This window comes from Muscardinus avellanarius (assembly GCF_963383645.1).
Source record: "Muscardinus avellanarius genome assembly, chromosome: 10".
Classification (NCBI taxonomy): domain Eukaryota; kingdom Metazoa; phylum Chordata; class Mammalia; order Rodentia; family Gliridae; genus Muscardinus; species Muscardinus avellanarius.
Genome location: NC_137796.1, coordinates 33289003 through 33315417, shown reverse-complemented (window position 1 = coordinate 33315417; position 26415 = coordinate 33289003). Strand labels below are relative to the sequence as shown.

Below are 26415 nucleotides of genomic sequence, written 5' to 3'. Positions count from 1 at the left end.
AGGCTGGTTTGCTGGGACTTGAAAAGGGTAGCAGAGAATTCACAAGAGAATGACTAGATGGGCGAAAGTGTTATGTACTATGGATCTAGGAACAGGCAGACGGCATTAATGTTTATCAAGGAAAATGGAGATCATTTTCAGTTATCCTAAACTTGAGAAATGAGACCCTCACTGAAGACTGACACAAAACACACAAAAAAAGAAAAGGGGATAGAGGGTCTGGGTAGAGGCCAGGATAGCTGACATGTTCCTGTAGTTTAGGTTGCATAGACAAGGGTCAATGAAAAGAGCTTAAGAATTAAGTGAGACAAAAAGATAGAAAGGACTGTGGTTTTTAGTGAAGATTCTCCATGAACACATGGCTATGAGGAGTCAGCAGTAAATTGGGTTAGATCAAAACTTTTCAAAAAATCTAATTTAAAAATGTTGACTGGAGATTAGCTAGTGTTTCAAACGTTGTCATCAATAGTTAGGACTTGAGAAACAGCACTATAAAAATTCAAGAAAAAACAGGAGCCTAAAATATAGGTATTCAATTAAAATTAGGACAAAATGATTTTCAGTTTCTGCAAAGAACATAAATCACTGGGTATTTTAAGCACGCCCAAAATAAAACCCCAAAACTGAATAAAGGACTAAAAAGATATCAGTCTTTTCACAGTGTGTCTCTTTTGCCAAAGACAGATCTTCCGAGAAGCAAATGAAAGCAAAAAACATTGAAGCTAAAAAAACAAAAATAGACCACTATAATTTGTACACAAAAATATCAGACTTGGAAATGCCCAAGAAAGTTACTTGTACCTTGTCTATCACCTGCTAAACAATCTGTGTCCATTCCTAGCTAGTCACTCCTTCCTGGGAACCTAGCAGTCATACCTGCACTTGTAATCATAGGTACAGCCATGTGACCCAGTCCGGCTAGGAAGACATAAGCCAAGTATCATGTGGCACCATCTAGAGCCCTGCTTTACCTCTGCCGCCTCCTTCCTTCTTGGTTGGACCACAGACAACTGGAGCTCAACCCCAGCAACTTGGCTCCCTGATATCAATGACGCCCCCAAAACAGCCCTACATTGTTCCTTCTAGACTTAGGAGGGGAAAAAAATAAACACTGACTTCACTTAAACTGTTGCTAGTCAGTTGTTGTGTTTTTCCTGTTACATCTAAGTTGAACTCTAGCTCATACACTTCTCTTTGCTTGCTCTGAGGTCTACCTTTCCTTAATCATTTTGTCACCAACATGAATACCTGCATAAGATCAATCACTGCAAAAACCTTCTTCATTTATTTCCCTCTATTTCTGTTCTTCTCTCACTCCTGCATAGGCAAGATCCACCACGAAGCCTTTTCACATCCATTACTCTATTCCTTCCACCAACACATGAAATACTAATAGAGAAAATTTTAAATATAATTTAACTTAAAGGTTTTCAATAGGATCCTGATCATTACAATCACAGGCCACGTCCTTAAAAACAGGACAAATGACTTTTCATATCTACATTCTCGTTGCTTTGAAATGTCTGGCACACAGACATTTCAAATCTACTCAAAGATTAACCTACAACAAGATCTTCTGCTCAACAGTACTTTATCCATCTCTTTTCATGCCTTATCACATTTTCTTCTATGTGTGAAGCACTGTCCTGGATGATATTTACACAGCAGTCATCAAAGTAGATACGGTCTACATACATATATGTACACCTTCCTCTAGCTTCTTTTTCTTCCCTATTATCTGAAAGAAATGATTATCAATACTTCATTCAATAGCTAACTCCCCTTTATCTACTGTCCTCATTACACCACCAACCACCCATCCTACCCATCCTTCAACAGTGCTCGTGCTTGTTCTTGCTCTTTCCAGATACCTACGTCTTGAAAATATCTTATTAGCTCTCCTTTCAATTTTCACCCTCTACCTATCTACCTACACACACACACACACACACACACACTGAAACATATTATGTGAAACACATAAGCACATATTTCCCAGTACTTAACTAATTAAAAACTTGGATCTTTCACCAGACATTCCAATGCGTCCACAATTTGGTCTCAAACAACCTTATCTCCTACCATGGAAAGAGAAAAGTTCATCTCCATAGATTTTTCCATAGGACTATCCTGCACAGGCCTCCAATGGGATTCTTAACACTTATGTAGCAAATTCTACCAGAAATTCTCTTTTCCTCTCTCTTCTTTACAAAACGTGTCTATTCTAAGCCTGACAGTCCCCATGAGCTCTTTTTCCTAAGCATATCATCTCCATGACCTTGTTCCCCATCTAAACTGTTCATGGAGCACTTTTACCTGTACCATAATTAGCCTAACACAAATTATGCACATTTCATGAAGATATATACATGCCTGAGCCCCTCCCCAGACAAAGTAGAGGTCTCTTGAAAGCATAGCACATCTAATCTCAGCCCCTAACAAAATGTTCATTCCAAATGTAATAATAAGTATAATATCCGTATTAAGTAAGCACAGACTAATTCTATCTTCCAGAAAGAATAATGATAGCGAGGCATGGTGACACATGCTTGTAATCCCAGTACTTGGGAGGCTGAGACAGGAGGATCCAGGTTCGCAGCCAGCCTCAGCTACTTAGTGAGGGAAGCCCTCTGCAACTTAATGAGACCCTGTTTCAAGATGAAGAATAAAAAATAAGGCTGGGGGTATAGCTTGGAGGTAGAATGCCCTTGGGTTCAATCTCCACCACCACACAAAAAAAGAAAGAATAATAATAAACATGAATAATGCAAATCCCCAGAAATCTTCAAAATCATAAGCTTTAGTTCAGATAGTAGTTTAAATGTACTTTTTTTCCCTACCCTATATGTACTTTCAGTCACTGTGATATCAGCACTTTGCTTAAACTCTGAGCAACTCAGAAGGCTCCCTGAGTAGCTTCACCTGTAGCCGGTGTGGTTTCCAAGGGGACAGACAGTATGGACTCCACTCGTGATAGAGCTACATGACTATGGGCCTGGTCCTGGGCCCAAGCTCTACCCAATGAGCCTTGATCCAGAGAAGTTACTGAAACAGGCAAGCAAGAATCTCCCTCCCTTGGGGAGGCTGAACCATGAGAGTGTGACCTGAAACTGCTACTGGATATCTTCCTACCACTTGAAGTCAGCCAAAAAAGCCAAAAAGATGAAAGCAGAGGTAATAAAGCAAGTTCTGTAACATTCTTTGAGATTCTGAATCCATCTAGGCCTGAAACAAAGCTTGCAACTGCTCCTGTATTTAACTCAGTTGGAAGAAATTATTTTTTAAATTTGGAACCAAAGCATTTCTAACCAATATAATTGTTTTAACTACTTCTCCATTAAGTTTTTTTACTAGAATTTTTTTTTTTTTTTTTTTTTTTTGGTGGTACTGGGGTTCCTGGAAGCCCTTCTACCTCCGGGCTACACTCCCAGACCTATTTTTACATTTTTATTTGGAAACAGGGTCTCCTAAGCCAGTGCGCGCGGCTGGCTTCGAACCTGCGCGATCCTCCTGTCTCTGCCTCCCAAGCGCGGGGATTACAAGCGTACGCCACCACGCCTGGCTAGAATTTTTTAAATAAGCCAATTAGTTACTGTTGAGTTTACCATTAAAGAGGTACACATCATAGAGCTATAAAAACAGATCTACTATGCATTCAACTATTCAGTATTTCTGTATTTAACTTATTGTTTCTCAAGAAAATCAACTTCCAACCAAGCATACATATTTCACAAAAGTTTTCAAGTCAGCTCGGCATTTTGGACTTGCACTTCCTATACCTTGGAGATTTTTAAAAGAAACTATAGAACTTGTACTATTCTACAATAAATCCCTTGCTCATTACAAATCGCAGCTACAGAAAGTACTGGAAAGCCTCATAATATGACATAGTTACTTATAACAATTTAGATTAAATGTAAAAGCATACTCCCATCACCATCTCTAATATAATTCATCTATCTAAACAATTTAGTTAGTATACATAAGACCACATTAAACTTGCCCCACTTGGAATAGAAGGGCCCCGCTTAAAATCTAGCACTGTCAAAAGATGGAGTGTACATCATTCAAATATGTATTTAAAGTAAAATTCAAATGAGTCTTGCTATTGGCCAAATGTTTAATTTATGGATTATGGAGACATTCAAATTATTCTTTTTTAAACAAAGCAAGCTTAATATTAAAGATACAGTTTTAGTCATAAAAGAAGGACCATTTTCCAGTGGCAAATGTTTTACAAAAGCGTGGAACATATTTAAGAGAAGATGGCCTCCCTGAGGAAGATAAGAACACAGACCTAGGAAACAAAGAAAATAAAATGATCTACTCAATGGACAAAGATAAAACCTGTCAGGAGCTCACAGGGACCTTGAGTAAAAGTCTCTATACTCCTTATATTTTAAATGGGGTATTTTGTTTCTTTAAGGACCTAAATCTGCCTTCAAAACATATTAGAATTTGTAAACATACTTAGCAAAAATCCTGTCCCTCCTTATTGACCATACTTGAAACAAATTTTTAGCAAAAATCCTGTCCCTCCTTATTAACCATACTTGAAACAAATTTTCTAAGATACTTAGGACATATATAACATCTCACAAGATGAAATTTTTTAACTCCTATGTAAAGGAAAACACTGAATATTCATTCATAAATGGCTGATATGATAAATTATGCTATTGCATCATTCTCATTTAAAAATGTTTCCTGGGCTAGAGATATAACTCAGTGGTAGATCACTTGCCTAGCATGAACAAGGTCCTGGGTTCAGTGGCACTGCAAACAAGAATGTTTCCTTCCAATATCTATTGAGAAATAAGGATGTATCATCATGTAAACACATACACATTCCTTTTTATACCATTGTTTTTATAGTGTAGTAAGATTTCCAAATAATCTGAGTTCCACATATTACCTCCTCAAGTACTGCCTCACTAACTGGGGAGGGGAATTAGCAATACCTTCCAACTCTCAAGATCAAGAACATATCCTTGATCTCCTGATTCCTAGCCCTGGAAGGGTGAAAGTACATTTCCATCACTTCACTGTAAGCAGGAAGATCAACTTTGATCCCTCAACCGTGACCTCTCTCCTGATAGGGACACACTGTAAGTCTCCATGGGAATGTTCCACCAAGATAGCCAAAGTCAGCTTTATCTTTTCTTCAAAACCAGCTTCTCATCTGACTGCTTCTGCTCATGTTCTTACCATTCATCCAGAGCTCACGTTCAAACCCTGAGTCATCTGTCTCCTCCTCCTCCCTTGCCAAATTACAGAGATGTTCTTTTGGGTGCCTGTGTCTCCCCTGCAGCCATAATAACACCTCCCTGACCTTACCTCGGCTAAAGAATAACATCCTACATGTTCTCTCTAGCTCTGCTCAACCCTACACCAATCCAGTCAAAAGGCCAGATGCATCTTCACAAAGTACAACTTTCATCAAACCACTGGCCCACTCAAAATTCTTCAAATGCACTCAGTGGCAAACCTTCTATCAACAAAAGAGAGGGCCTTATAGAAAAGTTTTTCCTTCTTGACAAGAGGTGTACAAAAGAGACCACTGCCCACTACTGCTACCTTACTTCCTGTTTTTTGCACCATCATGTGAGTGCACAACTTGTGACCAATGAAAGTGCTGAAACTTCAACACTGGCAAAATAAAAAGATTATGAAGACATGATTGAGCCATCCAAAGAGCCCAAGACTGCCTACCTAGAGATTTGTAAGTAAACGTCTTTATGGTGTACACAGGTTGTCTGCTAGACTCTCTTCTATCTACAGCCCAAAGTATTTGAACTTAAACACAGACCAAGAGTAAACTCGCCTTACTCTGAACCACACTACTCAGAGCTTGGTCCGCAGTTCAACACCATGGGCATCCACCTGGGAGCCAAACCCCAGACCCATGGATCAAATTTCTAGGAGTAAAATTCAAAAGTCTGCACTACAACAAGCTCTCTGGGTGGTGCCTATGGGTGATACGTTTAAAATGACCACACACTACTTTGGCCATCTCTTTGATTACCCTACTACCATGAGTTGTGCTTTGTCTATCATCTCAACAGACAGTAACCTCCTTTCACTAGGTTTGAGCATCATTTGTTACTTGTTTAATCTGGTATTTTCTAAGTCAAAGGTTTCAAACTCAAAGTCTCCCGGACCTGAGAGAAACAGGGAGGACAGAGTAGAAAAGGAGAACAGAAAATGGAGAGCGTGATGAACTGCGGTGTTTGTACTGGTGAGAGGGCTCCCAGCAGCTCTCTCCATGTGTGGATATAGGTTCAGGGTTGCCAAATTTATGATTAATTCCAAAAAAATTAAAAGCCGGGATCCAGATTTACATGCAAAGATTTTTATATACAAACAACTAATGGGACTTTTTAAATACTGAGCAGATGAAAGAATTCCTCAGTAGTTTGTGGCCAGCAGGAGACAGTTCTTGAAATATCAACACATACTTAGAATACTGTAACCACATACATTCATTGGCTTCGTCTAAAACGACTAAAATTAATTTTCCCTGGCTCATCTCTACTGAACACGGGGTATCTTTCTAACCAACATTCCACTGTCTGGAGGGGCTAAATGGGGAGTTTGAAGATCTCTAGTTAGTTGCCTGTAGTTTATCCAACAGTCACTATAGGCAGGACACCTTGAACTGCAAGTGTCTTAAGGACCTACAAAAATGTTTGAAATGAAAAGAAGAAAATGAATCAGCAAGCAACATTAAAAAAAACACTACAAACTAAAATTAATAAATACCTAAGTGTAAACATGTCAACTGATTAACACCAACTCAGATATGGTGTCATATCATATCAAATGCAAGGGACAGGTGCATTTCAGTGTTTGACATGATGTGAAGGGGAACTCAGATCAATAGTTCTTTGGGTCTGACAAAGTTCCTCAAAGTACTAACCTGAAACCAACCATTCTGCTTTAAGACTAGTCTTCTTCATGGCTAACATAAATTTCTTTACCCAGGTCTACTCCATGCATTCGACTATTCACACAGCTGGATAGAGAAATAGAATTGCCCACATAGTTGAACATATACCATAAATAACTTATTAAAAATTACTTTTGAATCCTCACCTGCATATGGATTTGTCTAAAGGAAAAGTTGCAAAAAGCTGCACAACACATGTTTTGAGGGTCCCACAAAATAATGTTCAATTATTTGTTAATTTACTGCCAATACTTAAAATTTGAGATATTTCACATAAAAATTCAGATTATCATTCTCCTGGGGGAAAAAAAGGAAAATGTGGAGATACTGGCCTAAATGTTGGCCTGGCAACAATCTACTAATGCTAAACAAGGCAACCCCTTTATTACAGGCATATTCTCCACCTGGCCACAAATCCTATCCTCCTGTATTGTTAATTGGCTGTTCCTGTAGGCATTTGAGTCTAAGAATCCCTGGTCTAAGGTCTTTAGAAAAACTTTGTTTCTTTTTCATAATATGGCTTCAATAACTTCTTTGAAGAGCTGTCATGGAAGGATATGGAAATCTATCAATCTGTTCTCAAAATTCAACACCCCCACACTCCAGACCCCAGAAATAAAGCAATTAATTCTCATGCTAGTGTTAAGATATCAATCTAGGAAAAGGTTCTATCAAATTCCTTTCTCAATGTATTCTCAATCTGAACCACAGTCCCCAAGAAGAGAGAAAAATAACAAATCGACCTTCAGTTCCTCTTGTTCTTCAAGCTAGTCAAGGAGGAGACAGGCCTAAGAAGGTAAAAGTCAAGGCACTAACACTGGAATGTCTTAGCTAAGCAGAGCAATCAATAAATAACACATAATAATTAGTAAGACTTGGGACTGAGAGAGTAAAACATACGGATAAAAAGCCAATAACCATATTTTAAAAAGAAAAAAAATCTAAAAATACGCAGAAAAAAACTAGTAGAGGTGAGTCCAAGTTCATTATTAACGTACTATGATATTATCTCAATTATACTCATGTTTAATACAGTATCTTATTTGGGGGTAGCAGCTTTCTGACAACTGTATGCTAACTGATACTCTACATATTATTTTATTACTGGTGAGAAAATTAATTGAACCCAAGGAAAGAAAATTTCATACGTATGGTCAATAGGTCACCAATTCACTTGAGTCACATAATGACTTTTCTATTTTTTAATAGCTAAAATTTAGTTCAGTTTGTTAGCCACATCAGAAAAAGAAATGTTCAAACAGTTAGATTTTCCACTTGAAATTAAAATGGAAATTAGCCCTTAGAAAATAGAGATGACTTTAAGTTGATACATCAGTGGCTGGTTCATGAATTATTAACTGATTTTAATGATCCTGGCTATATTTTATTTGAAGTTATTCTACTTGCAATGACTTTTGAACCCTCAAAACTCTTTCATCCATTCTCCATAGACAGAGTATGCTTTCATGAGTACTGACATTTAAAAAGGGTCCATATACTCAGAACGTAAAGATAATACACTCACATATAATTTATACAAAGGACTCTGGTCATTTGTCAGAGAGAGAAATGAATGAAACCCTATTATTCACGGTTTGTAAATAAATTTAAAGATAAGCGCTAACTTTTCACTTGTTACGCCTGGAGCCCAGAGTTCTGTGTTCCTTCTAAAGTTTTCCAGACATAGTTAAAACAAGAAAGAGCAAAATCACACTTTTTTGGAAATCTATCATTTCCCATGCAGAAAGATAGGTCAGTAAAAGTCTTAAGAGATGAGTGATTGTAGGTATTTTCAAATGAAATAAATGCAGTCTTTGTGTGCTAAGTTTTACACTTTCAATATAAACCTACACTAAACGGCACTTCAGACACACGAGTTAGCTGTGAAACAAAATGCTATAAACCTTTAATTAGCACTTGCTGTTTTATACTCATAAAGTTAACATTTCCTCTTCTACTACACTCCCTGTACAAAGAAGAATTACAGTAAATAAAATGAGGGATTTTTACTCCTGAAATTAAGAGCAGGAAAATACAGTATAATGGCTCGGTTTAGGGATTGCTGCACCTTTTTACCTACAAGTAAAAGGAAACGCCCCTTAGAATAAGTACAATTTTCTTTCTCCCGGTATTAAGCGTTGTACCTAACTTTCCTATGTTGGGTACCCACAGCACTAACGATCAGATTGCTGAATTCCTAAGAGTCAGATATTCCAGATACACAGCTCGATTAAGGAACTATATAACAGGGAACCCGCTGCACGCACACTCCAGTAGTTGAACAAGTATCTCAGGAAATAATGTCTGTTTTCAAGTTTTATAGGCCCTCCCTGAAATAAGTGTTCTGAGTCGAAGTTAAAATAGCTTTTCCCAGAAAATAAAAAGCAGCACAGGCACTGAACACCCACAATTTCCTCTGGTCCCTTGAAGTACCTTTGGGATCCTACTGAACCGAGATTTGCCACCATTGCAGTGGCTGGATTAGTACAATAGGTTTCTATTTTGGTGTCATTTGAGTGTTGCTGATGTTAAATCAGGGAAAGAAGTAGTTACATTAGACAAGGTAATGGCTTCCAAAAATAAGAGCATGCCCAGTTTATACAAGGCTTGCATACACAGGCTAAGTTGTAAGGAGATAAATAATACCCCACTGGAACAATTAGGTGGATTCTCAGAAACACTACATACTTAATTAGGCTGCCTAAGTCCCTGACTGAGCATACATGGGGGACTTTTTAAAGCATTTAATAACCTGAATAAATCCAAAATCAGAGGACAGAAACCAAGCCTTAACTCTGGCTACAAGCCATCAGCTTTTCCTAGCTCCGCTTTTCAATACTTAATGTGTTACTCTTGGAATTCGAGAGCAGGAACGCCCCACCACCAAAGGGTTAAAAACACTGAATAAAGCCCCTTCCTTCCCTACTTATTGGGAGGCCGCTCGGTGCCAGATGCGGAGCTGGCCCACGATGACACCGGGGCGGCCAAAGAGACACTGATGGTCTTTTACAAACTTCAGCACTGGAGTTGGAAGGCAGTATAAACAAATAGGAAGGAACAGGAGCGAGCCTCCATCAAGCCACGGGGCTCGGCAAAACGTTCCTCGCTCTAGGGACGATTCCTCCTTTTCTTCCTGTTATGTATTTATTACTTTTGTATGGCACCTTTCTTTCAGCAGGCTCCTTATTTCCTCCTCGGTTATCCAAGCAATCAAAAACAAACTAGGATTGGAAAGAAAAGCAGGGGAGAGAGGGGAGGAGCAGGGGGAAGGAGGAAGGAAAGCACACTGCAAAGGCTCAGGCCCTCCGGAGCTGCTGGCTCTCTCTCTCTCTGAATTTCGCCTCGGGGTGATGTTGTCTCCAAAGCTCGGCCCCCGGGGCTTCGGGGAGGGGGGCGGGAGAACCGGCGCCCGAGCCGCCCGGCGCGGACTCGCTGCGCCCGCCGCCCTTGCAAGAGGTGCCGGGTCCTCCGAGTGGGCGCCGGGGAGGTGCGCGGGGTGGGGTGCCCCGGGCGCGGGGCGGAGGTCTGCAACTCCGATCCCCTCGGAACGCAAAACTTAATCACCTCCCCCCCCCCGAAAAAATGAACGAGAGGGGCCCCTCCTTGCCCCGGCCCGGGAGGGGCGGCCACCGGGGTCCGCGGTGCCGAGCGCCCGGCGCGGGGGCAGCAGAGGCCACCTGCGGGGTCCCCGCCCGGCCTCCAGCCCAGGTCCCGCCGGGCACGCGCAAAAGTTTCTTCGGGGCTCCCCGGGTGGCCGGGGGCGAGCGCCGCCGGGGCCGGGGCGTCGGAGCGGGGCCGGGGCGCCGGGCGCGGACCCTCCCCACGGCCGTGCGCACCCGCGGCCGCAACAAAGAAGCGCCGGGCGCCCCGTCCCCTCCTCGGGCGGCGGGGACCGAGCCGGGGCGGCGGCGGTCACCTTGCTGTAGCCGTAGTACCCCAGGCACTGCGCGAAGTCCAGGCCGGCGGGGTCCCCGGCCGCCGCGGGGTAGAACCTCACGTCCATGGCGGGGCGCCGGGGCTCGCCGGGGCCGCTGCCCGCCTCCTCGCCGCCGCCGCCGCGGGATCCACCGTCGGGGCGCCGGGCCGGAGCGCGGGACCCGGGCTCGAGCCCGAGGAGCCCGCGAGCCGCACACAAAGGCGCGGCCACGCGAGCCGGGAGGCGGCAGCCCGGGGGACGCGCCCCGCGGGGCGGCGGAGCTCAGGTGCGCGGGCCGAGGCGGGGACGGCGGCCGTGCTCCTCCTCCCGCTCCGCCGCCTCCTCCTCCCGGGCGGACTGAGCGCCCGAGCCGCGGCGGAGACCAGCGCCCGCCCCTCCCCGCCGCCCGCCGCCCGCCCTCCGCTCCGCTCCGCCCCGCCCTGCGCGGGCAGCTGCCCGCCCGCCGCCGGTGCGCCCCGGGCCCGCGCCTTTGTCCCCGCCGCCCGGCCCCGCCCGCCCCGCGCGCGCACACCTGGCCCCGGAGCACGCGGGTCCGGGACCCCGGGTGCACCTGCGGGGTGTTCCCCTCGGGGCGCTGGGGCCTGACCTTTCACAGGTAGGCAGCCTTCCCGGGTTAAGCCTCGCGTCGGTGCTCCCCGTCTTCTCTCGGCTCTTGTTTGTAATCGCCAGGCATTTGAGTAACTGGATCCCGGCGGATCAGTCACTGCTCCCCGAGAGAGGGAAAATGTCCCTATTTTCCTAAAAGGTTCTGGGTGATTAACTTCCCCCCACGCCGCACTCACCCACCCCCTCTTTTTTTTTTTTTTTTTTTTTAAGCCCCAGCTCTCTTCCCCCGTCCCACCCCATCCCCTTGGGCTTTATTGCTTTGAGTTGAGAGTTTGGCTCGGGCTGAAGCAATGTTAAGAGGGGCCGCGAGTTCTGCACCCCCTCCCTAGTTCAGTTATCTGGGAGCTGCTTTAACAGTTGGGAAGAAATTTCGAAATATGTCGCCCGACACACAACAGTGTGGTCCCTCGCTCACCCTTGCTGGCCCGGGGCCTCAACTTTGCACGGGTTTCTTTTCATTTCCTCTGTTCTCCGAAGTCGACACCCGGGCGTGTGACACCTGTGTGTGTTCCTTTACTCAATATTATCTTTCTGGAACCAAGCAGGAAAAATAAACTTCAGTTAGGTGAAAGTGTGTGTTTGCTCTTCTCTTAGCAGGACCGTGGGGGTGGGGGAGACTGCGGGGGAGAGGAGCGCTGTGTATTTAGGAAAGCGCTGCTCACTTTATCCCTGGTTTGACTCAGATCCCCCTTGCCCGAGCTTCCATTTAACGCCGACAACCCAGCGGCGCTCCCTAATGGCCCAGCGGGTTGCACAAATTGGCAGTGCGCTGAGATATTATCAGGACAACACCCCATTGAGTAAGTTCTTGAAACGCAGAAGTGGAGGCCCTTTCTCTGGGCCACTGGGCGCCTCTGGCCTTTCCACCAATCAGAGCTGGAGGTTGCAGTGGCCACCTGTTGTCGGGAAAGAGAATGTCCTTTAAGTTTCACTATGAGTATTTAACAATGGCCTTATAGTGCAGGGTCTGGCCACAGGAGAGGAGCAGCCTGCTGACCTGCGGTACCAGAAAAGAATCCCCCTCCTCAACCACCCAGATAGCTCTTAAAAGGAGCCCAAAAGGCTGGGAGCTGAGTTTTTCTTTGCACACGTGCTTTCCTCACCTTCTGCTCATTCTGTCTTACATCTGGTGCAATCTGAGCTTGATTACAGAGGATGAAGGAAAGTATAATCAGTGTTGCAGAGAGTAAACCCAAAGTTGAAATCAGACCTCCAGGATCAGGCAGACAAACATTCTTTGCAGTAGAAACCAGCATTGAAATTGGGCTGATGTGTTGCACTGAGCATTGGGGAAAGTGAAGCAAGAAGCCCGCCCCAAGAGCCCTCAGGAGTTAGGAATGCCCAGTCACATCCTAGACACCTCTTGCCCACTGTTTTGGAAGTCTTAAGAGTCCCTTCCTCCTTCAGAAGCAAATGCCTTTGAGAATATGACAATATTTATCGGTCTGAATCACATTGTTATGATCTAGTCTGTGAAACAAAAGTTGTGAGTATGGTGTTTGATTAGGAAACTGAATGACAAGACTTCAGATGTGTATATTGAGCCATGTAGGACGAGAACATTGCAGCCATTAAGAAGGCTGCCTGACCACTTGACGGTCCTGCCCAGCCTCCATGCACTTAACAGCAAGTTTTAGATGCAGGAGGGAGCTGTGTACTAGGCACTATTTTAGGCACTTGTGAATGAGAACAAGAATTCCAACCTGACACATTTGGATGCCCTCGAAGAGAAGGATGAAGTGGACTGCACACAACTATGAAGTGGACTGCACACAAGCACATATACACTCACACACATGTATACATGCCCTGTCCCATCCAGTCACCTGGGGATCTGTCTCGTCCAGCCACAGCTACTGGTGCTATTGAGAAAAGCAAACTGGTGAACAGATCCACATATAATGTAAAGGAGGCCAGACTCTATGCCTCCATGGTATTGGAAAGGGAGGGATAGTACACTGTTGGATTACTGCAGGATCCATGGACCATGTTTGGTGCATAGTTTGTTTACAATAAATAATTCATTTACAAAAGATGTTTAGAAGGAAAACGCCTTTGGAGGAAGAAATGTAAAAAGAGGGAGGGAAAAGGGGGAGAAGGAAAAGAGCAGAATGCTTTAATAGTGTAGTATTGTTTGCAGGGAATGTGGTTAAGGTTAAGGATTTGAAAAGAATGTATCCAAGACTCAGGTTTGGTTAAGAACAATCTCCCCCTGGGAATCAGGGGTCTTTTGCAAACCTAGTGTTTTAGGCCCTTTTGGATAAGTGAAAACTAAGATCAAATGTTTCATTTAGAACTGATCTGATTAAACTCTCCATTGCATTTGAAATACAATCTAATTTTAAGAGTTCCAGGAGATCTAAAGCCCGTCCATTAAATATTTTAGAATGATGCTCTAAAAATTTTAAGGCAATTGTAACTGTCATGTTATTCATCATCTTAAGGGTATCACTTTTTTCAGTATGTGAACAGTCTCGTCTCTAAAATGCCATAGACAAAGGTTTCCTTTATACCAGATTAGCCTTGAATTTGAAGAAACTTCTCCAAGAATGTATCTTTAATATGCTTTACATTTATGCTGAACTGTGCTAACAGTTATTAAGAAGGACAGAAGACGAATCCGTTTTGCAGGCAAAATTTCTGAGCATAAGAAAACTCTAGAGTTTTTATATGATTGGGGTGAAAACTGTCAGTCTTATTAATGTTTCTAACGGAACAGTTCATGTCAACTAAAACAATGAGAAAAATACACAAACTTTCACATGATGAGAAAACTACATCTTCATAGAATTCTGTAAACTTCTCTACTATTTCTGGCCCAAAATTAAGCAAGAAGTTCCCCCAAGAGGGCTACATTAAATCTAAACCTGCTGAGTTTTATAACCAGAAATCGTACTGGGACTCCCACTTTTAGGAATCTGTGAAAGTAATTTAACCTCTCTATGTTCTGCTTGCCCAGATGAGATGAGGATACTGTTAAACATTATATAGTTTCATTCTCTTGAGTTTTGGTGATGAAAAGTCCTATCCAAATATTATGATCCTTGTTTGCAATATGTAATGAAGCCAAATTAACAGCAGCTCCAAATGGAAATTAACAGGCCAGAGCTACTTAAGTTTCTTCTCATCTATTCCCATAGTAACAGCTAATGCATTATATTGGTAAAACCTCTGATAGTTGCTTTTCTATCTGAATTTGGCTTCATGTCATAAAGCATAGCATTCCTATCCAGACTGGATTCTTAATATGTGTGTAGAACTCATCTCCACGAAATTTAAGAGAGTTTCATGTCAGAGAATCAATCAACACTTCACTTATAGTTAAGTCACATGCAGATAAAATCAAGACCTACCAACGCTCTCACTATAGTGACCATGCTCATGGTAAAAAGGAAGAACTCTGACCTTGGGGCCCTCGTTACATGTCTCCAGTGTAGGATCTAAAACTAATCACCCAGAGAGAGTTCTATACAGGAATTAGAGTGTGGGGGCAAAATTCCCACACAGTCATTTTGAGTTTCAGTTTTCAATGAATCCAGTTTTTTTCTGCTCTGGAAATGCAAATGACTTTGATATTTTTATTTGGGTCAAAAATATAAGGAGCATGGGCAAATGGAAAAAATAAACTTTTTTCCATGATAACAAATCTATATATTCAGTTGTGTCCATAAGGTTACTTTTCATATTACTACAACTGGATTTGGTCATACTGGTCTCTGTACCACCAGGCACAAGAAGAGCTCTGCAAAACGAATCATTTCCCCTGTGGACTATTACTTTTACTAAGAATAGATGCAGACATAGGTTCTGACAGATATATAGTAATTATGGAACAGTAACCCCAAAACCCTAGTAGCAAAAGAGTACTAAGCCAAGAATTCATTCCCAGAAATATGAAATGCAGCAAGCACTTGCTTGTGACCTAAGCCACTCTTCAATAAAGCTGTTTTAGAAACCAATACACTCAACACAATCAGGAGGTGTGCAATTTTCAGTGTATTTACACCCTACCTTAAAAAAAATTTCTGTATTCACAGAAAATCCTAAACTGCCAGCCTGCCTGTTTTCTGAAATATATTCTATTTCTTCTAAAGTGAAAGAATGACCTCTTTTGCAGGAACAATTTTCAGAGACAGTGTGTTTATCAAATGGTTTCTCTGCTTTCATAAAAACAATTTATTTTCACTGAACTCTTCAAGATAAGCATCAAAGCCAGGAAGAATGTACAATGAAGTTTATAATTACACTCCAGAAACAAATACTGAGTAGTTTTTATTTTGCTCAAGTGAAAAAAGATTTTTTTTTCCCCCAAAGAGACAAAGGTAGTAATGGGGGAGGAGGTTTATACGGAGTGAAAGTCAGGAAGCCGGGATGGTTTACAACAGGAGGGGCCCCACAGTTGTGCCCACAAAGACCACTGGCTGAACAATGAGAGCTGAGACCCAGGCTTTCTGAGCAAATGGCTGGGGGTCAGTCCACATTTTATTTTTCACTCAGGGATAGCTATAGGAGCTTTAAAGAGAGGAAATCATTAGGCAGATATTCATTAAACCCTTCCATGACAGATCCACGTAGCACTGTACACAAATATCTTTCATAGATGGAACCTCTGATGACATCCTTTCTGTGATAAGCATCTGTGTTTCTAGGCTTAATTTATATGGCATCTTATTTTTTTTTTTTTTTTTTTTTTTTTTTTTTTTTTTTTTTTTTTAATTTTATTTTATTGGTGCACTGTATTCATACATCATAGTGGGATACAAACTTTTGTAGACATACATGCACACATCGCCCAGTCAGCCCCCACCCGATCTCCACCCCATTCTCTCCCCATCCCTCCCTCCCATGCTTGGCTTAGTGGTTGACATCTAGTATTATAGCAATTTATCCAAAATTAAAAATGATAATCTCACATAACAGTTTCATTTGTCTGATACCAAGCTTTTGATGACTTAAAGATAACATTTCAATATTTCTTTTTGCTTTCTTTCTTACCAGAGAATATTTTTTTCTTTTTTTTAGGTGAAACTATCATATATTTATTTTTCAGAAAAAAATCTATCCTGATATGGAATATGGACTCTAGATACCCAAAACAATCTCGAAGCAAAAACAAAGCTAGAAGATGTATATTTTCTGATTTCAAACCATATAAAGCTACAATAATTGAAACAGTGTAGTACTGTTCTAAAGGCAGATATATAGACCATTGGAATTAAATACAAGCCTAGAGCTAAATTCTTCCCTATATTGTCAAGTTATTTTTGACAAGGTTTCCACGAAGATTTGGTGGTAGAAATAATACTCTTTTAACTAAATATTGTTGAAAAATAATAATTACATGGAAAAGAATAAAATTGGACCCTTACCTAATCCCATATACAAGTATTAACTCAAAATAGATAAAAGACCTAAATATAAATCTTAAGACTATAAACTTTTAGGAGAAAATCTGGGTCATAAAACCTCACAACATTGAAATTGGCAGTGATTTCTTGGATATGATTTCAATGGCACAGGCAACAGAAGAATATACAAACTCCCTAAAAAATAAAAGAAAATATTGTATATCCAAAGACAATGTAAACAGAGTTAAAAGTTACTAATAGAATGGGATAAAATATTTCCAAATGCTATATCTGAAGATATATTAATATTCCAACTAGAAATCCTAAAAATTAACAACAATAAAGGCAAACAATACAATTTAGAGATAGGTAAAAGACTAACATAAATAATGAATCTCCACAGATAACCAATCTTAGTTGTCTGTTGGATGGAAACTCTTGTTTCTCTGGTTCTGGTGAGTGTTACCTATTTCTTCTTTGTAGTTAATCTCTTTGAGTATTTTCTCTAGCGCTGGTTTTGAAGACATAAATTCCTTCAGTTTCTGTTTGTCATGGAAGCTTCTTATTTCTCCATCTAATTTGATAGAAAGTTTTGCTGGATAGGAAATTTTTGGCTGGAAGTTGTTTTCTTTCAGAGTTTGGAATATGTTACTCCAAGCCCTTCTGGCTCTCATGACTTGGTTTGGGAAGTCTGGAGTGATTCTAATTGGTTTGCCTCTGAATGTCACTTGGCCCTTTGTTTTTGTTGCCTTTAAGATTCTCTGCTTGGCTTCCACAGTGGTCATTTTGACAATTATATGGCGTGGGGATCCTCTTCTCGGATCCTGTCTAAAGGGAGTTCTATAAGTTTCCTGGATCTGTGTATCAACCTCTTGCTCTATATTTGGAAAATTTTCTGCTATTACTTCCTTGAAGAGATTGTTGATCCCTTTGGTATCACTTTCTTTTCCCTCCTCTATTCCAATTATTCTTAGGTTAGCTCTCTTAAGATGGGCCCATATTTCTTCAATGTCAGATTCCTGCTGTTGGATATTTTTTTCTAGATTAGAAACTATGCGTTCATTTTTGGATTGCTCATCTTCTAAGAGCGAGATTCTGTTCTCCATGTGGTCTAATCGGTTCTTTGTGCTTTGAATTGAGGCCTTTACTTCATTAATTGCATCCTTTATCTCTTTTTGGCTCTCTCTGAGTTCTTTTCGAAGCACCTCTATTATTTCTACAGTTATTTTCCTGATTTGATCTTCTAGAAATCTCTGATTTTCTGTTTTATCAGGTTCTGATGTTGTGGGGTTGTGCACATTCATTACTTCAGTGTTATTCCTCTTTCCCATGATTTCGGAGGTTTGTGCCTTCTCTGGGTTCTTCCCTTGGGTCACTATGGCTTTCCTTAAGGTGCTCTGGATCTCGAGTCTGTATTATCTCAGACCCTACTACTCCTTTACTGGGTTGTATCACAGAGTCTCCGACCCAGGGAGTCGATAGAGGCTGCTTTAAACTATGGGGGGTGCCAGGTTGCACGCTCTCCTATGGTGTGATAACTCTGCCACCACCACTCCCTCACTGGGTCAAGTCCCAGGAGGCACAATACTGCGATTTCTCCTCTGTGGCCCGCAATTTGACTCACTGTTCTTGAGTACGCAGATATAGCTGTACTGGACTCGGTGAATTCACTGCTGCTGCCGCCGCCGGTGGCAATATGGCGCCTCTGCCACGCCCTCGGCCATGAGGCTGGCGTATTTTTTCTTCTCTGGTTTTGATTTCTACTCTGAATCCCTGCAGCGTGTGCTGAGCTCAGCCACTGGGAGCTTTAAATGCTGTCTGCGCCGAAAGATCCCGCCTGGCTGTTCTGCATCGGCTCACCTCGGCTTGCTGTAGCCGTCTGCTGAGTTCGCCGCTGCCGCCGGCAGTATGGCGCTGCTGCCGCGTCCTCGGGCGCGTGTGTCTCCTCTGTGGCCCTGAGCTCTGTTCTCAGTCCGCTTTCTCTCTGGAGCCTGGTGGTTTTTTTGTTTTTCTGGTGATGGTGTTTTCTGGCTATGAAAGGCGCTCTTTTTGTGGTAATGGAGATTGGTTGTTAGCGGGACTCTTAAGCCCCGCTTTTCTCGGTCGCCATCTTCCCGGAAGTCCGCATCTTATTTTTAATAACTCTACAGTTAACAATAAAATTGTAAAAAAAAAAAAGAACCAAGTCTAATAAAGATTCTGTTTCTTAAGAAATAGGAAACAATTGCGTTTGATCACAGAACAGCCAAGGACTAGCAGCAAAATAATCTCCCCTAATTTACATAGATCTGAGCGTGCCAAACAGATGAGTGTTTGCTTTTCGAGTAATAGTGCAGGTGCATATCCTGCAGTGACTAAATCTCTACCTCATCAAACTGTTTCGCCAGAGTGGGACATGCCCTCTTTTTCTGGAACAGTTTCAAGTTTTCTCCCCAGCATTCCAGCCACCTGTTTATGGAGTTCATCCTCGGGAGTCGATGCATGCAATTAGAAACAAGAAAATGAAAATAAATGACCTTGTTTGTTATTTATAACAAAGAAACTCAGCAAAATTAATGCTGTGGAGCTTGACCTCCTGACCCGAGAGAAAGAGCCACCTCATGGCTTTGTGGCCAGTGCACAATAGTCCGGCAGCTCCTATTGTCCAGCCGCCGTGACTTTCAGATGGTCATTAAAACCGTATATCCAAAATATTAAATGTTTTACAAGTTAGATTAAAGGATTTGCACTTTTTTATAAAAAAAAAAAACATGTTTAAAGAAGTGAGCCTAGTTAGCACAAGAGCTTTTCTTTTTAAAGAAAGCAGGCAAAATCATTTAGCTTTATCTGCTCACTCTGTCCTGTGTCAACAGCCTGTTGAAGAAAAGGGAAATATTAAAAAAAAATTAAACTAGAGCTTTGGGAATTGAAGAACTGTTAAATATATAATAGAAATTAAACAGAAGCATGATCTTCGCAAGTGGTTCAGGGAAAAGTATCATGTTTCCTCCCTGTTGAATCTACTGGTGAGCAAGGAAAAGACAGCTTCCTTCTGTTACTTGAGTGCAGTGTGGCTGCTGCCCCCTGGAGTTGTGCAGTGAAATAGCACTGTCACTTTCTCCAGATTACTCACCCATAACCCACACACACACCCAGGATCCCAGGGCGGGCAGGGAATAAAGAATGCACTGAAGTTCAAAAGGTCTTTCAGAAATGGGGCTTGGTTAGACTGTCTCAACGTGGAATGGCTAGTAAAAGTGATACCCATAAACCTCGTGGGGCTGACTTTCAGGCTGGCCTCCATGCTACCTACTGCCTTCTTTACCTCTTTTTTGTCCTTTTTCTGTTTACTCAAACAAATTCCATGAGTGTCCTGGATTCTTCTAGCCCTTAAAATCCATTTTTGATATTTTTATCATCAGGTTGCTTGTGTATTGACCTATCATCCCAGTACTATCATGTCATTAAGTATCTCATTTTCCCCCCGGAGGAAATAGCTCTTTTTTTTTTTAAAGAGTGATTTTCATTGGGCATGGTGGTGCACACTTATAATCCTAGTACTTGGGAGGCCGAGACAGGCAGATCACAGGTCTGCCACCAGCCTTGCCTATTTAGTGAGGCCCTGTTTCAAAATAAAGAATAAAAAACAGGCCTGGGGTGTAGCTTAAAGGTAGAAGGCTCCTGGGCTCAATCCCCAGTACCTCAAACAAACAAACAAGAGTGATTCTCTATGATTTCTTAGAATATTTCCTTCATTATAAAGTAAGCCAGCGGGCATAGTTGCTCACGCTTGTAATCCTAGCATTTGGGAGACTGAGACAGGAGGAACATGGTTCGCGGACAGCTTCAGCTACTTAGTGAGGCCCTCTGCAACTCCGTGAGACTCTGTTTCAAAATAAAGAATTTAAAAAAAAAAAATAGGGCTGGAGCCGAGCGTGGTAGCACATTCTTGTAATCCCCGAGCTTGGGAGGCAGAGACAGGAGGATCACGCTGGTTCGAAGCCAACCCCACTGGCTTAAGAGACCCTGTTTCCAGAAATAAAATAAAAGTATAAAATAGGTCTGGGAGTGTATCCCGGAGGGAGAAGGGCTTCCAGGAACCCCAGTACCACCAAAAATAATAATAAGGCTGGAGGTATAACTCGGAGGTAGAATGCCCCTGGTTTCCATCCCCAGTACTGCAAAAATAAATAAATAAATAAATATTAAAAAAATAAAAAATAAAATAAGCCAATTTCCCAAGCCATGCAAATGGCACCCCAAGAATTATAGATCATTCTTCCTCGACTTCTCTCTTCTTTCTTACCCCTACATGTACCTCTCTCTACCCCTTATTGGGCAAGTTGCAGTGAGATTACTACACACCTTATTAGTCTGTCACATAACCATAAAAAAGACAACAAACTGTAGCCATGAAAGATCCAACTTTCTGCTTAACCTCTGTGGAACTGGTCGTTTTCAAGCCCAGATAAAGGAGGTAAAGAAAGTTTTTGCACTTAACTGGTCTAAAGAAACCCACTTTGTAGTCCAAAACCACACGTCAGCTACTGTTTTCCTGAAAGACTGAGCTCTCTAATCTATTCTGCAAATGACACCACCTAGTTCTTGCTGTGTGCTTTAAGTGCCAAGTTTTTTTGTTTGTTTGTTTTTGTTTTTTGGTGGTGGTACTGGGGTTCCTGGAAACCCTTCTATCTCCGGGTTACACTCCCAGACCTATTTTATATTTATTTGGAAACAGGGTCTCTTAAGCCAGCAAGACTGGCTTCGAACCATTCAATCCTCCTGTCTCCGCCTCCCAAGCACTGGGATTACAAGTGTGTGCCACCACACCCGGCAAAGTGCCAAGTTTTATACCTGTGTTTGATGCCAAAGACAGGTAGAGTGCTGTTACTCCATGTTGTCCAGAACCAAAACCCACGGTCATTTATTTTTCAACAGATGTTTGCTGTGCCATGCTAAGTATGTGGTGCTACGGTTTCAGAAATGGAGAAAATCATGACCCTTGTCCACCCTAAAGATTATAAGACACAGAGAAAGTGTTATAATGATGAAACACAATAATCAGAGCCATTGTAGGAACATTCTCTTGCTAATGTAGTCAACAAACACTTTAACACATAGTGCATTAGGGTTGCTTAGAGAAAGGAGAGATCATTTAGGCTCAGGGTAATTAGAGGAAGCTTCCTGGAGAAAGCATTTGAATGATAGCATTTTGGGAAGTGAAGAGGGATATAAAAAATCCTAATGGAGATATTTTTTTAAACAGTTGTGTAGAGGTTATATGTGTGGTGGTTATTAGGGATTACATCAAACAACTTTTAGATTATGCTTCAGCAACAAATACCTTCTAATATCGTCATGGGCTGCCACCACCAAGGACTCTCAATCGCATTCCTGTCCACCCAGTAGCTGCTCCTCCTCTTTTGCTCATTTTCTTTCTTTCTGTGTTTGTTTGTTTGTTTGTTTGTTTGTTTGTTTTGGTAGTGGTACTGGGGGTCTAACCTAGAGGCCTTCTACCTATGGGCTACATCCTTATCCCTGTTTTACTTTTTATTTGGAAATAGGGTCTCACTAAGTTGCTGAGAGCCTCACTAAATAGCTGAGGCTGGCCGTTAACTCCTGTCTCTGGCCATGATCCTCCTGCCTCAGCCTCCCAAGTGCTGGAATTATAGGTGTGCACCACCATACCTGGTTGCACATTTTCATTACAGCACCAAACCTGAAGCAAAAACTTCTATCTGCAGCATGTTCATCTTTGTTTCAGAAGAAAACGAGACACAGTAGAAGGGTCTCCAGGTTTCTGCGCACATCACTTCTCCTCACTCTGAACTGGTCAAAGCAAGTCAGATGGCCAAGCCTGATGTCAATGAAGCACAAAGTATGATCTTCCTGGAGAGCCTGGTCTGGCAAGAAGGGCCCCCCAAGATTTTGCAGTAATATAATCAGTGGTATGGAAAGAAAATTTGAGAGACTTATGAAGATTCTCACACAGCATGTGAAATTGTTCAGCTGGGGCAGTGAGTGAGTGTTGAAAGGGAGAGAGTGGTGACACAGGATGCTGGGGAACCATGGGGAAGGAGACACTGTTTGCGGGAAACGTGATGGAGTTTTGACCCAGGCAGCTGAGTCGCTTTTGAGGCAAGAGGCTGCGTGAACTCACGTGAAAATTGTGGCCAGGAATTCTGGTCCAAAACTTGCTTTGATCTGTACACAACAGATTCACGTAACATTTAATGAGTTATGACTGTGCCAATTGTGATGCTGTGTAGACATTTGCAATTTGCATATATATATATATATATATATATATATATATATATATACACACACATATAAATGTTGGTGTGTATTTTATGAGACTTACTTCTCATAACCTCTCTGGGTAGGTAAGTATTTCTCTTCTCTCTCTCTCTCTCTCTCTCTCTCTCTCTCTCTCTCTCTCTCTCTCTCTGTTGAATAAGGAGGTCCACAGAGATTAAATAACTTGCTTAAGAACACAGAAGTAGTACATAAGAGATCTGTGATGCAAACTGAGATATTTTCTTGCCATTACGTCATTGCAGAGCAAAGAAATAAAAACGTCACCTTTCTTTTGGACTTACTTGTTCTTTATCTTCTCATACTCACAGTCTGAAAGCATGGTAACATGATGCCTTTTCTCCACGAGCAGAAGTTGTCATTAAAGCACAATGTTTATATAACCACTCCCTGCAAAGTACAACTTTATAAGTGAATGAAGAAGAGACAAGTCTTTGGGTCAGGGATTTATTATAAAATCTTATGGCAGACACAGTTACTGCTCACCAAATGTTCATTTGCTCCCCACCATGTATTCATGTATTATTTCCTCACCTCTCTTGCTATTAGGTCGGGCTGTGAGCAGAAATACCCTGCAGACCTAGATGAAAGAGTAGGTAAGCATCATCACAGTCTTGTCCCTACTGTGTTATCCTCAGAGGCCAGGTGATCCATATGACTTAAGTACAGATGGAAGAGGGACTTTCATGCCTCAAAATTTACATGAGCAAAACATCTTGATGGTATTAAGCTATGAGATGTCAGCATTTGTTTGTTACAGTGACATAGTCTAGCCTATCCTGATTAATCTATATCCTTATGACTTTAATTGATGGAGAAAAATGGTCATATTTGTCTTGCTCTGTCCCTTATTCCTACTTCTGAATACAATATATGCACAACAAATTTTGGTTGTAGCAAAATTAATGAATTCCAAATTGAGCCTGCCCTCTATATGCTACATGGTTTAGCCACCTATAGACTGTTTTTGGAAACCAGTGTTTGATCAATCTTGCTGGAATATTTTATCATGTGAAGAATTTAATTAGATTATGATTTTACTATAATTAATCAACTTTAAACTTTCTTTTGGCATCCAGCATTCTCAGAAACTTACCTAGATTCCTATGATTTTTACTCCTTTATTTCTCTATTCTAGTACAACCTATCACTACTCACTGACATGTGCCCCCCCAGTCATTTTTTTCCACTGTTCCTACAGCAAACACTGTGTGTTCTTGAACAAATGATTTCAAGTCTCTGTACTTCTCATGAGTTGCACATTCTGTAAAATTATTATCTGAAGCAAATGAGACAATGCATATAGAATTTTTAAATTTAGTATTATAAATATATAAAAATCCATACATATTCTGTATTTGTTTTCATTTATACATATTAACTAGATTAATAGATAAAAGGAATGATGTTAAAGAAAGTATCACTATTTCAGTAGCATATTTGCCAAAATTCTATCATGATAATCTTGTATGAGAAATTGCTATGTTGGGAACATTTATAAAAGGAACCAGGAAAACACTGTTGATCATCCCCTCCAAATCCATTTCCTCTTTTTTTTTTCTTAATCCTATCTCCATTTTCTATAGGTCCTGCTTTCTCCTGGGTGCCATATTCATCCAGAGTGGATCCTTCATAATGGCCTGTTTTCGTTGCCAGTGATTAGTCATTGGCTGTGATGTACTTCTGGTCAATAAGATACACATAAAAGAGTTCAGAAGGGCTTCTAAGAAGGATTTCCTTGCTTTTAGAAAGAAAAATTCAAGAAAATTTAGTAATTTCTTCTCTGGATAATGTCATGTCTGGAAATGTAGCAGCCGTCATGTCAACATGAAAGGATACAGCCCAAGGTCAGAGCTGACATGTTGCAATGAGGATGCTGGAGCAAACACAGGAAAGAACAGAGGTCCTTGACTGTGTCCCAAGTCACTGAAGGACCAATGTGGATCTCTTTTTGTCTTGACTTCTACTTATGTGAAACATAATGAATTGAGTCTATAGTCTATATTCTGTTACATATAACTGAAAACAATGTTAACCCACTTAAGCTCACTGGATTCATCTGCCAAAGCAGCCATAACAACATACCATTGCCTGAGTAGTTTTTACAGTGAAAATTTGTTTTGATACAATTATGGAAGCTGGAAGACCTGACCATGAAGATGGCAGGTTTGGTTTCTCTTTTGTCCTCTCTTGGCTTGCAGATAGGGGTCCTCTCCCTGTCTCTTCACACGGTCCTCCCTCTGTGCATACAGGTTCCTGGTATCTCTCTGTGTGTCCTAATACACTTTTTTATATTAGAACACAAGTGAGATTAGATTAGACCCACAATCAGGGCCTCACTTTAACTTCATCACCTCTTTAAAGGCTATATCTACAATAACAGTCACATTTGAGGTACTGGGAATTAAAACTTTAACTTACAAATTTGGGAGAGATGCTGTTTAGCTCAAAACATTCACCTAAATCTAAAAGGGGTTATTTTTAAATTATAGGAAAGTCTCACAAAATCAAAATATATTAGTTCAGAACTCATGGGAATGGGGAAACCAAGAGGAGACTGTCCTTTTCATCTTTTTCCCCTCTCATCATCTATGTTTGGTTCGTTCTTTCCACGATTGCTTTTCACTCATCTTTTTTTTTTTTTTTTTTTTTGCATTAGGCCCATCATGAAGGCCCCATAATGGTGGCCTCAACCCTTAAGTTACAGGACTCAAGCTTGGCCCCTACAATTAATGGACTCAGGCACTATGACTGTCAAATTTTTGAGCTAGAGAAGCTGATTGGTCCAGTTTGCATCAAATGTTCACAAATAGTCCAATCAATTCTGGCCAGGGAGATGGGTGCGGAAGTACATAGAATGGGTTCTTGTGGTGGATGGTTCAATTAGTTTACCAAGAAGATTTGAGTGGGAATATATTATTTGGTAGCTCTAGTGGAATAGGGAAATGCAGATACTGTCTAGTCAAGTGAATTCAAAACAGATTCAACATTCAAACACAAAGTTTATTATTGACAATCTGGAGAGAAGTCTTTAGTAAAGTTTTTCTTTATTCTCTTGATTCTGAAATTTTTTACATTTTTCTAATATTTTATTTTTAAATTTTTTATTGGTGCATTGTAGTCATACATCTTAATGGGATAAAAAATGGTGGAGACATACATGCACACATCACCTAATTAGTCTTTACCCAATTCCCACCCTATTCCCTCTCCCTCCCTCCTTCCCATACTTGGCTTAGTGATTGACTCTGATATGTTTGTTTAAGTACATCATGCGC

The 26415-nt window shown here is 41.3% G+C and overlaps 1 protein-coding gene across 2 annotated transcripts in view; it reads right to left on the bottom strand.

The window, feature by feature from the left end:
• Positions 1-10952, bottom strand: part of TOX3 (TOX high mobility group box family member 3) — a gene marked incomplete at both ends in the record, with an annotated part of 103705 nt that extends 92753 nt beyond the window's left edge. For both annotated transcript variants that reach the window (XM_080702186.1, XM_080702187.1), the window contains one exon: positions 10866-10952. In XM_080702186.1, coding sequence (XP_080558312.1) covers positions 10866-10952 — 87 coding nt within the window. The remainder of the gene's footprint in view (positions 1-10865) is intronic.
• Positions 10953-26415: the final 15463 nt, after the last annotated feature.